Source organism: Centrocercus urophasianus, unplaced genomic scaffold (genome assembly GCF_019232065.1).
Source record: "Centrocercus urophasianus isolate 14NV4802_14NV808 unplaced genomic scaffold, USGS_Curo_1.0 seq_12, whole genome shotgun sequence".
Taxonomy (NCBI): Eukaryota; Metazoa; Chordata; class Aves; order Galliformes; family Phasianidae; genus Centrocercus; species Centrocercus urophasianus.
In genome coordinates, this window is record NW_024884364.1 from 62,694,570 (window position 1) to 62,706,992 (window position 12,423).

Sequence of the window (12,423 nt, forward strand, 5' to 3'; positions counted from 1 at the left end):
TTCACTTAATTTGCTGAGCAAATGTTGCTATTACCATCTTATCATCTCTTCCAAAGATTGTATTTGCAGCATTTCCTCACACAGCAGTCTGTCTCATTTTTTAGGTATCTTTCCAGTTCTTTCTGTATTTTTTCAGTCTTGGGTATTTGGAGAAAGGGTATTCAGGACTGAGCACAGTTTTGAAGCTTAAGGCTGAATTCTGCCTTGCTGGGTGCCCCACTGAGCGTGGCTGACTGCAGCAAATGCCAGATCCCTGCTCCACTTTTCATCTTTCTCTAGTTAGTGTGCTAAATATCAAATGTAATGAGCATCACCTCCTTGTTTCCATCACATAAATCATAACCAGAATGGAGAACAAAACCTGGGTTGTTGGTGTGTCTGAAGTTGCAGCTGTCAGTAAAAGAGTAACTTCATTTTACATAATGAAAAGGATGAGTTCATTTGTGTGCGTGGCATGCACCGGATTGTTGGGGAGATGAGCACAGCCAGCACATGTTCTGCAGACACTCTGGTACAGCACACAGGGTTCTAGTAAGTAAGAGGTGATGGCTTTGGAATACCATAGGCATGAACCTGGTGTTAGGGAGCATAAGAACTGTGTGCAGGCTGCTGGGCCTCATATCTGTGCTGCCTTCTTTGGGGGAGGATCAGTGCTTGAATGGCAGGCACAGATACACTGTTAGGTAGCTCATCAACATAGGGAGCTTCAAGAGTTTCTGTTGTGGCTTTCAGGTGTTAGAGCACTCTTGTTAAGCTGATCTAATGATACATAATGACCTTCTGTGCAGTTCATGAGGCATTTATACATCTTCTCACTGACTGCCACCTGATTGTCCATGACCCCAACGCTGTCCCTGAGAGCAGAGTCCCCTCTGCTAATGGGGAAAGGAACTCCAGTGTTACACCCAAGGGTGAGAAATAAAAGTATGGTATTTTTTAGGGGCCAGCTAAGGTGAGGGCTGGGTTGCCATCCCATTTTTAAGCACTTTTTTACACCAGTGTGGCTGCATAAGGGCTTGTTGTGCTCCAGCTCCATCACTGAGGAGCTCCCTGGTCCATTATAGGGTTACTTGCGCTGGCCGGATCAGTCTTACACAAGACTGCTTTAGAAACAGAACGTTCAGCTATGGTTTGTAATTTGATTTCTTTCCTTTTAGTCAAAATCCCTTCCTCGTGGCTGCATTTGGAGCTTGCTCTCTGACGAGGCAGTGCAACAACCAGGCCTTCCAAAAATTCGGACGTTCATTGACAGCCTCTGACATGGTTTCAGAAGTTGGAACAGCTTTTAGCAAACTTTTTGAAACCTGAGGTCAGAGCAGCCGAGAAGAGAAGGAAGACCGACGACTGCAAGAATCATTGCATTTACAGTAGAATTTAAGTAATGCACCCTGCAAGTGCTGTAGCAGCATCGGTATGCTAGGTAGATTTTTTTTTTAATTTTTAAGAATAGAAAAATATGATTAATGTAGATATTTTTTAAGAGTTTGGAATACAGAAATGTTTTGGCTGAAATAAGCTGTAGTTGCAGATCTGTTATAATATAATAAAACTAAGCTGAAAGTATTCCTCTGTTCTTTTTGATAGTTATTGAGCAATAACTGAAATATGAACAGCAAAACAATGCACTTAAGACTTAGGTAAGAATGAAATTCTTCCACCAGCTCAACCGAATTTCCTAGATTGCACCACGGTTGTCCTGAGTTCATCCTTAGACCCTCTGTCTGGAATCTAACGATTGCACTTCATGTTTTGCCATGTAGTATAGTCACTTTAAGAAGCAGAAAGTCAGCCTCCTTGGAAAGGGAATGCATGAGCGTTGCTTTAGATGTTGAATGTAACTAGTTGCCTTTTCCATTCCCAGTCCCAGAGGCAGCATTCATTTTGACTAGACATCCTTCCTTCAAGGTCTGGGCTTTGGGAAGATTCCCCCATTGCACAGTAAGGATAGACTGTAGGTATGTTAGTATTAAACAGCATTTATGCTTACCTGAGAGAAGAACTCTTTTCTAGTCCTTTAGCTGGTCTCAGTCATCCGGAACTGGGCACAAAGAATTGTGCCACGTTCTCATTCAGAGAGGTGCTACGCAGGGTAGGAACGCCGTGCTGCTGAACCGACGTGGCTCAGGCTCTTGGGTGTAATGGCAAAGCTTTGTAGGACCCCAAGTGCTGCTGCACTGGAGCTCTGAGAACGTGAGCACAGATGTACCATGTAGGTCGGTGTCTGTTAGCCAACAGGAATACGAGCCTGTATGTCCCTGCATGTCAGAGCTAAGGCAGGCAGCTGTGTGCACTGTGAGCCACAGGAACAGAAAATTGCTGGCAGGGGCCAAAGCTCTGTGTGGGGCAGCTGTGCAGAGATGTGACCAAGCTGCGTCTGCCCCTGTTTGTTAGGGACATACCTGGCTGGCTCAGTGGCACAACAGCTCCGCTCTGACATAGCGTTTGAATGCTGGAAACTCCTGCATGGGGCCAGGAGTTGGACTTGATGATCCCTGTGGGTTCCTTCCCATTTGAGGTATTCAGTGTTGGATATAAAGGGGAAGTTGAATGGCATTCTGCATAACAACCATTTTTCATATTGTTGGAGTATTCAGTCAAAGCTTGTGAGGATTGCCCCGATATGGAGAGAGGAGCAAGTTCATCCTGAGCACTCTCAGAGAGCTGGCAGGGAATGGTGCTACCACTGAACCTGCACTCCAGCTCCAGCTGTATATACTCACTGAAACGCAGGAACAAGCACACAGTGGTGTGCCTTGTAGTTAAAACAGGTGTTAAATATTCATTGCAACCACTGTTTTCTAGCTCTGGAGTGGAGCACAGTGACACACACACGGGGCAGATTGTGTCCTCATAGCTTGCAATAGCTTCCCACAGAAAGCACCTGGCTGCTCTGCCTGTCGCCCCTCTGGCCCTTAGCATTACTACTTCTGTATGCACTGTGACTACTACCTCACCCCAATGTGTTTTGTTTTTCTTTTTAACCCAGTTACCTATTTTGTAAAATGGGTTTTTAAATGTTTGCTCTTTTTGGTCTATGAGGGTTCACAGAACTTCTTAAATTAGAGCCTGTCTACTCACAAGAGATGGATTTCTGGTGTTCACTTTAAGCAGTTTTCTACCCTCCCACCACACTGGGGGAAACCAAGGTACCATGATTTTTCCCCTTCATTGGAGAAGCCCAACTCCTTTAAAAAAAATAATAATAATAATCAGCAAACTGATTTAAAACAGCTACTGGATTTCCTGTAGAACACTGAGCAAAAGGTTTTATCTAGAACATCAGTGGCAGGGTATCAAAATGGCATTATAGCAAAATGGCATTTGTAGGCCAAGCCGATGGACCTCCGTCAGTACAGACCTCAACCTGCCATGTTGGTTTTTAAGTCTTCACGAGAGCTGTAACTTTGTTATTCACCAATGTACTCAAATAACGATTGTTACAATTTTTAAACATTCTGGAAATGTAGCAATTCCTTTCAGTAGGAAATAAAAATATAGCAACTTCACACTGTGTGCTTCCCTGTGTTCTGAGCACCTTTGTCCCCCCCCCAAAGCTGTTGCCTCCAGGTCATGGCAGCACAGAGCGACAGTCGCCTCACCCCTATCTTTAAAGCACACGCAGCCAAAGCAAAGAGGCATTTGCTCTCTCTCACACGGTAACTGCCTCTATGGCTGTCGTCAAACCACGCCTGACAGCCCCTTGGGTTTCAGTACTGAATGCTGATCCAAGCTGCCCTGCGCAGAGCCACCCTGCAGCCCTAGGAGAGGCTGCCACAAGCGCCTCCCACTCCCCCCTGCGCTGTGTGCCGGCTGCTTGCTCTGTGGGGGCTCACTAATGGGACCAGTAGTGCACTGCATGCACCACCTCCCTCTTTCCAGTGCTGACAGACGCACCCTGAGCCCCTGAAATCACACTGTGCCAAAGCAAACTGAAAAGATGACGCCTTCTACTTTATTAGGATAGCAGCAGTATTCACAACACAGCAGTTAAAGCACAAGCCCAGCGTTGAAGGCTCAGCTTTTCTCCTCAGCCTGCTGCTCTGCTCGCCCACCTTCTGCCATTTCCCACGTCGAAGCTGTGCTTCTGTCCTGCAAGAACAAGCAGTGGGTCAGGCCTAGCAGCTGGGATCACAAAGGGTCTGTATCTGCCTCACACTGGGTCTGGGTGCCACACAATGCACCATGTGCAGTTCTGAGAGGGTTCAAATTTATTTCCTTATTTATTTTACTACATCGCCCTTGTGCAGCAAAGCCATTAATCAAACAGGGAACAGAGGTGGTGGTTGCCATCCCCCAGGAACGCCCTTGGTAGCAGTAGGTTGATGGATATTTCCATCTGGTTGCTTGAAGCTCTGTAATTCAGACAAACCTCACGTGCACTGAGCGACATGAAAGACAGCATGCAGATGTCATAAACTCGATCAGTTGAAGAAATCGCCCTTTCTTCAAATCTGACTTTCACTGAATTCACTTATAAGCACCCTCTGAGCTGCTACTACAGCCTGCAGCAGCTGAGCCCTCCCTGCCTGCCCAAACCCCTCAAGGGGTGCTGGGTCAGTTTCAGCACACAGAGGAACCCCTTGTGCTGCACCTCCAGCAGTCTCGGAAGAGCCCTACAGAATGGAGGTTGAGCAGAAGGCAGTCGTGGACATACAGGGAAGCAAATATTCCAGCTTCCCACGGCTTCCTCTGCTTTCACAGCTGCAGTTCAGCACCGGGGTGCTCTGTCCCTCAGCCCAGCACTTAGCAGCACGCTGGCTTCCATCTGAGATCCTGAGCTGACCACAGCTCCCGCCTGCTTTTAATGGCAGCACTGACATTGCCTCTCACGCTCAGCAATTACCAGGGATGCCTGTGGTCACCCCCTGACGTGATCCTGCTTTGTACCTGCCCAGTGGTAAAACAACACAAGGACACTGAGCACGGCTCACGTGCAAGGAGCAGAGTGAACTGCTGAGCAAAGCAGGCACGATTCTGCATATAAAAAGCCTGAAGCTGAGGTGAGAACAGAGCTGGAAGCAGCAGCACCCCCTGAAGCAGCAATGCAGCATCTTGAAACCAGGAGGAGGTAGCAACCCAATTAGGGGACTTCTCTTGAGCACAGTCAGGGTAATGCAAAAGGAGAAGACTGGTATTAGGAACAGACTAAGAACAGAATGCACCACGGAGAGAGAAGTGGTACAGGAACCAGGGAAAGTATGTACAACTCAAGAGTGAGGAACAGACCCTCCGGTGAGGACCTACCCTTTTGATATGGGTGTGTAGGTAGAGGCAATATTTCCACCAGTCACCTCAGTTTACTTTCCTGTTCCTCTTCAGTCTTTTTAAAACAGCACACATCGCTCCCAGCCCTTCTGCTGTATGGAACTGGGACAATTTCAGGATTTCTGAACACAATGGGATTTTCAGCGGCAGAACAACACTCCCTTGGCAGCTGCAGAAGGAGCTACAGCTTGCACGGGGACACAAGGCTGAGGATCAGGACAGGCCATTAGCTGCCTCCTGCTACTGCTGCTGTAGCACGGCAATGGGAGCTGTGAAAGGGCACAACCGGATGCTGCCTGACAAACCAAGGCCCATCTCACGCGGGGAGCAGCTGTCTTTTACCTTGATGTGGATTCCAAAGGCAGCCAGGTCCCCACGCAGGCTGTCGCAGGCCTCCAAGAGGGGTTTTCTCTCCTGCATCAACTGCCGTCTCTTCTCTTTCTGTCCTTGTTTTGGTCCTTTTGCTCCCACGGCACCTTCCTCCATTTGCACAGTCTCTGTGGCTTCCGGCAGCACAAGAGCATAGTTACGAACCTTTGTGCGGAAGCTCACGAGCTCATCCATCACATTGGAGAGCAGAGCTGTATTTCTTCCTCCCACTGCCACCTACGAACCAAGCATGTCATTTTAAAAACATCTGAGAACGATTTCAAAGTCAATCACAATTCAGCAGCCTCGCCACCTCTCCTGGATGTGTGCCTTCCATTACAGTGATGTAACTGAAACACGGCAGCCCGTTCCTCACACTGGACAGAAGTGCAAAGAATCACAGTCACCCAACACTTTGGGCTGGAAGGGACCTCACAGCCCATCCACCCCAACCCTGGGCTGTGGGTAGGGCTGCCCCCCACCAGCTCAGCTGCCCAGAGCCCCATCCAACCTGGCCCTGAGTGCCTCCAGGGATGGGGCACCACAGCTTCTCTGGGCAGCTGTGCCAGCACGTCACCGCCCAAAGTTATGGCACGGTCATACTTTCAAGTAGCTCCATGTGTTCCCAAACATGCAAGAGTTCCTCTCGGAGCAGAGGTACCCGTGTGAATGTAGCACGCTGCATAACCCAGCTGTAAAACTCCTTGCCACAGGAATTTTTGCTGCCCAAAGCACGCATCTCTTACAGGACATTGAACAATGAATAGCAGCAGGGCCTGGCAGCAACTCTCAGCACAACAGAAGCCCAGCCCCACAGCTATGAGCTCCCCAGGAGTGAGCACGCACACCAGCCTCCTACCCTGCGTATGAACCCCAGCCCTCCTCAAGGAATACAACCAAGGAAGATGAGGCATTTTTTAATCAAAGAATCATAGAATCACTTGAGTTGGAAAGGAGCCTTAAAGGCCATCCAACCCAACTCCCTACAGTGAACAGGGACACCTACAGCTCGATCAGGGTGCTCAGGGCCTGGTCCAGCCTGACTATGAATGTCCAATGATGGGGCATCCACCATCTCTCTGGGCAACCTGTGCCAGTGCCTCACTACCTTTATTGTAAGGAAATTTCCTTATAACCCATCTAAATCTCCCCCTCTTTTGCTGTCACATTTTTTTATTACATTTTACTTCTACTCTTAGTACAGCATAGCAGTGCCGGAGGGCAAGGTGGCTGCAGTGATACCTGGCTGGAAGCAGGACTGCAGCTGAGTAATTAAAGCCAGAGGGGACAGCATGTCATCAAAGAGCAGCAGGGTGGGATGAGGAGGAGGTGCTACAGAGGCTGGGAACAACTGGAGGGGAGGAATTGAAGAGAACTATTTGAGGGCTGGAGCTTGAATGTTCAGTGCTCTGCACTGTTGTGAAAGACAGCAAACTTTCAAAAGAAATAAACACAGAATCATGGAGTGATTTGGGTTGGAAGGCACCTTTAAGATCACCTAGTTCCAACCTCCTGCTATAGGCAGGGACTCCTCCTATTAGAACAGGTTGCTCAAAGCCCCGTCCAGCCTGGCCTTGAATGTTTCCAGGGAGGGGGCATCCACAGCCTCTCTGGGCAGCCTGTTCCAGTGTCTCGCCACTCTCACAGTAAAGAATTTCTTCCTGATAAACATTCTGAAGAAGAAGTTTATGGGACTGAAAGTAATAAATTTAAGAGCCACAAACCGAGGGCATGGAGAAGAGCACAGTAAATGCTTGAATGCAGAAGTGAAGGAGAGTAAAGATGAATGGTGAGCAGGGCTGAGCAGCGTGCTTCCACAGGCACTACTGTCATCGTGCATGGAAGCACTGATCCATGGCACAAAGGCAGGATCCTCCCCAAGGAGGACAGCTCTGAATATCAGATCAGTTCATCTTCCATGTAAAACATCACATGAGCTCTGAGAGCCGAGCTTAATCTTCTTCTTCTGTAGTACCAATCAATTCAAGGGCCCATATGGAGGATGATTCCTGCTGTTACTCCTGGAACACTGAATCCTTGGGAGAACTTTGGCCTCACCTTGGATTTTTGGGTGGACCTGTGTGGAACCAGGAGTTGGACTCAAAGGTCCTCGTGGTTCCCTTTCAACTCAGGATATTCTGTGGTTCTATGACAAGCTCCAAACAGGCAATGATGCCTTCCATGCATGGGCCAGAAGCCCAGCAGTAACTGGGAGGGCTGCCTAAGAGAAACATCTACTGAGACTTCTGTCTGGTCAAATCCATCGTAAGTGCAAAAATGCATTCATCCTACCTGCCTGCGGCTGTCCAGGCTCCTTCTCTAACCCATAGAGAAAGGTAGCTTGCACCCAGATGACTGTACAAAATGGGATTACTGCAGAAGTACAGGGAGTTATGTTAGACTACATGGCTCACCAGCTGCAATGAATTGCATCTGAAGAGCAGGACAGACCCCCAGGCTGCATGCAAGTCCCCCAACCCAAGTGCTGCTCCCAGCAGCCTCTCCACTCATTTGTCAGCATGGCAGCAGCCACCTCAGGGAGCCCTCTCTTCTACCTGGTGACCTCACACCAACTCTGTCTGCTGGCCCTGATACCCAGAGAAACCAATGCAGCACACAAAGAAGGAAAGCATTAAGGTGCTTTGAGTTCAGTGAAAATAAACATCCAGCGACACTCGCTTACAGAGAGCTCAGTCTGAAGGAATGAGCCGTTCTCCCTCTCCATTCCAAGCACTAGGAGACACGTGAGGTATTTCCAGCAAAGGTCCTGGATGCAATCATCAGAAAAAGAGGAAGAGCCAGGTACATAACACATACATAACAGTACCAAGGTAAAGGCTTTCAAGTGCCCACTTCCTCATTTCATTCCTCAAGCATGCGTTACTACAGCACGACAGCTGCAGAAGTCACACAGGGACACCCACAGGAAGAAACAGGCTCCCACAGGGCTTCATCCTTTTCTGCCTGCTCAGATGCTTTCCTAACACACCACAGCAGAAACCACAAGCAATGCAGGAAGGTTTACTGAAGCCATAAACAGCTCTGTTACCTCTGAGGCTTTTAGCAAGTGCTCCACAGAGCATAACGCTGACACTGTTACTACACACCAGCACATCCCAAAGAGGAGTTTCGTACCTGCCTTTCTTCAAAGGACATCCCGAGGGCATTAAAGAAGCTTTCTATATAGGAAGTAATGCTCCCGTACACAACCGAGCTTCTGGGAGATCCAACATCCTGTTAGGAAACAGAAGAGATTGCCTGGTCAATACTCATTACAGAACTCAGCTCTCGACAGCCAAGCCCACAGGGGAAACCACTGCTAATGGCACAGTCCCACCCCTACCAGTAAAACCCACCCAGCTCTGAAAGCACCTTCAGCCACCTCCCCACACAACACCAAGGGGAAAGATGCACGTGGATGGAGGGGGGCTGTTACCAGCAGGCACAGTGAGGAAGAGATGCATGAAACCACAGCATGTGGTGTGTGCACAGTGAATGAGGCCTGAAAACTTGTGCTCTGTGCAAAGAAGGGCTCCACGCACGAGAACCAAATGAAAACAGAACTACAGGTTCAAGGGCATTCTAAAAAATAGATGACAAAAAAAAAAAAACCAACACCATACCACCTTCGCTGAGTGTCTTACTGATCTAAACAAGACTGCTCTGAGATTGCTTGTGGTGCTGTGCCATATCCTGCTAGCACCAGCAGTGTATTTAAGAACAGAGGTCTTCATTTATTTCCTCCACATTTATCTCAGTTTTCAAGAAAAAAAGATCAAGATTAAGTGACAGATTGAGAAGAGATTTAAGGGACTAACGCTTGCCTAGAAAAAGAATAGCGACACAAACAACCAAATTAGTAGCTGATACTGGGCTTTATCCAGGATCTCCAGGAGGATCTGAGATGAACCACAAACTGAAAATTGCAAAGGATCTGAACTGGAAGGAGCTGATGTGAAGCACTGAGGAAAAGGGGCAGGAATGTACCAACTGAGATAAGGATTATAAGAAGATTAAAGAGGAACGAGCCGCGTTCACATGAATTCACTCCCAGTTGTTAAGGAGGAAAAGTGCCCGCGCCCCTTGCCTAGGAGTTGAAGCCTCAGGAGTGGGGCTGCTCCCAGACTGGTTCCAGAGGGCTCAGAGCTGAGCTCAAGCACCAGCATGCACCTGCAGCTCGCTGTGCCTGCCTGCCACAGCCCCCCAGAACAGCCACCTCCTGCTCCCCCTCAGGTCAATTTCTATGCATGGACAGTAGGCAAAGAAGCGCAGTAAGGCCATAAAGCCTGCACTGCAATTAGCAGCGTGGCACCACAGCTTCAGGCCTTTCAAAAACCTCAGGTATAAATAATAGAGGGCAGCAAAAGAGACACACTTTGTCCACAGCGAGGCATAAACAACAGCCATATACAATTCCTGCTACACGGTCAGGACAAATGGGTACCATTAAGGTCAACAATTTATGGAGCTTTGTTTCTGCCTTTTTTTTATGTGAACAATAAACTAATCTGTCTGCGTTAAACAGTGGGACAGTGGACAGCTGTCATTTTCTGATCTCTGTATCCTAATGGGTTACCTTAGTAACAGCCTTAAGCTGTCTGTTGCCATGGTGAATGAGGTCCATAATTGCTGCAACAGCCCTGGAGGTGTCAAAGTCATCTGCAAATGCAGCCTTCACGTTTACCTTTGTGCTGGCCAGCCTGCAAAGAGGAGAGGCAACATTTAAGATAAGACAAACAAGATGCCAGCAGTATGCTGAATTCATCAGCTATTCAGCCAGATGGAGTCACTGAAAGGACACTGCCATTTCCTTCTTAGCTGCTCTGGGAGATGCTGCACTGGTCAGGAAAGAGCACATTCTGCATCTGCAAAGGGAGAAACTTGAAGCCTGTCAAAATCCAAAGTGTTAAACCTGTTCAGTTAACACATCACTAACCAAAGGAATCAGCAACAGTAGAGCAATGCTTGCCTAATCATTTAAAACCACATGGAAAATTCACTTGATATTAAGCACATCAACTATTTGCTAAGCCCTTTTTTCCCCCAGCAGCCCACTTTTTGTGCTACTGGCACATTTCCCTTCCAAAGCCCCGTCCCACGCCTCGCTCCAGCACTTGACAGGAGAGCTTAACCAGGGCTGCAAACAGTGCTGGCAGCTTTCTCTGGTAGGAAGCCAGATGAACTGCACACGGATAGGCACTGACCCCAGGGGCCATTTCACAATAATGCCCAAGGAGCACAGTTACCTGGGGACCTCCAGCTACTCCAGCTCTTCTGAGGTTCCTCTTTTCCCTGTTTTGCCTGTTGCAGGGTGGTTTTGCCTGGAGTGCCTGCCTCCCTCGGGTATCAGATTGCTGCTACCCTAAACTCATCCCACCCTAAGCTCTTCCCTGTGACTTTGCCCTTCTCTGTTCAGTATCTACCTCTTACCAAAAGTATGAACCTTGTACCACCTTGGTTGGCTTTGTATTTAAAAATACACAAGCGTTGCCCTCTTACGTTTTCCACTGACAATCTATTCTGATTTCCTTACATGCCTCACACCTCAAAGCCTTATCCCCCACCAAGTGTCCCATAGCCTCCAGCTGAAGCTGTCAAACACTACAAGCAGTTAATTCAGCCTCCCCTTCCTGTAGCATGCTTCGGTGCTTCCCGTGAGCCACAGTGCAGCCACAAGCTCTTCAATAACTACATGCATGCACCACCAAGAAGCTCTCTCCCTTCTACAGCACAGACCACCCTTCCCTCTCACCACATGCCTCAGAGCTGCCTGTACATGTGTCGCTTCAGAGCATTCACTGCCTTTCCTACTCTGCTTCCAGAGCACCACACTCCTCAGTTTCACACCCTGCAGAAACCACATCTTTCTATCCTGGGAGATAATCCAGTTTTCATATGAGATTCCAAAGATATTCTCCTTGTCACTGTCAGGGTCCCAACAACCGTAACTTCTTTCCTTATGACATCTGTCTCGGCCAGTTTCTGAGCAATCCTTCTGCCCTCTGCCCCACACCAAGCTGTCAGCACGTCTGACTACAAGCTCACGTGCCCAAGGCACATTACTTCCCAGCTGTCCAGTCACTAACACACATTCCTTCTGACATCCTGAGTAGCCTTACAACTTCAGTCACAGATTTTCCTTCTACATCAGTCAGGAGGTGCAAAAACACCTACATTAGGTCAGGCATACTAGATAAGTAACAAGGAATTCACAGACACAATAAAGCAAGCATAGAAAACTACGAGCAAAAACAGCTGGCGAGGAAGAGAAGGAAAAAAGCCAGATGAGGGGTGGCAGGGAAGATTGCTTCTCAGTCCTTCATCTTGTCCTGCTTCTTCGATAGAACTCAGTAAGCTACAGAGTTCAGCCCTCTAAGCCTGTCAGCAATTTGCAAATCATTGCAAATAATCACAGTCTTTAGATAAAAGAAGCACGCTTACCTTTCCCACAGTACATCTTCTCTAACAGGGTCACACACCAGCTGTCCTTTTATATAAGCATTTGCATCTCTAATAAACGAGGAGATTGCCTGGAGAATGTTCTTGGCATCATTCATGGTCTCATCACTAAATTCTACAGCTAAGAAAAGAAAAACAAAACCTCTGAGCCTTATGACACAGAGGATGTAGCTGTCACACCTAGGCACAATATTCTGACACAGTCAATCCAGCAAAAATGTTTGTTACTCTTTGTCACAGCAAGCTTTTCTTAAAATTACCTGTACTTCTAATTAGACACCATCCTTAAGTTGCAATAAGTAAATTATGTAGATCAACATAAAAGACAAT

At 47.8% G+C, this 12,423-nt stretch overlaps 2 protein-coding genes across 10 annotated transcripts in view; one reads left to right on the forward strand and one right to left on the reverse strand.

The window, feature by feature from the left end:
- NAXD (NAD(P)HX dehydratase) overlaps nucleotides 1-3,506 on the forward strand; it is a 50,583-nt gene extending 47,077 nt beyond the window's left edge. For all 3 annotated transcript variants that reach the window (XM_042809570.1, XM_042809569.1, XM_042809568.1), the window contains one exon: nucleotides 1,158-3,506. In XM_042809570.1, the coding sequence (XP_042665504.1) occupies nucleotides 1,158-1,308 (151 nt within the window). In that variant the 3' untranslated portion in view covers nucleotides 1,309-3,506. The remainder of the gene's footprint in view (nucleotides 1-1,157) is intronic.
- A 424-nt stretch (nucleotides 3,507-3,930) lies between these two features.
- The window catches only part of CARS2 (cysteinyl-tRNA synthetase 2, mitochondrial), a 38,680-nt gene continuing 30,187 nt past the window's right edge, over nucleotides 3,931-12,423 (reverse strand). For 5 of the 7 annotated variants that reach the window (XM_042811085.1, XM_042811082.1, XM_042811083.1 and 2 more), the window contains 4 exons: nucleotides 12,076-12,214; nucleotides 10,211-10,334; nucleotides 8,770-8,868; nucleotides 3,931-5,871 (listed from right to left, as the gene is read on the reverse strand). In XM_042811085.1, the coding sequence (XP_042667019.1) occupies nucleotides 5,506-5,871; nucleotides 8,770-8,868; nucleotides 10,211-10,334; nucleotides 12,076-12,214 (728 nt within the window). In that variant the 3' untranslated portion in view covers nucleotides 3,931-5,505. The remainder of the gene's footprint in view (nucleotides 5,872-8,769; nucleotides 8,869-10,210; nucleotides 10,335-12,075; nucleotides 12,215-12,423) is intronic. The other 2 variants (XR_006167462.1, XM_042811081.1) reach the window with 2 other exon arrangements.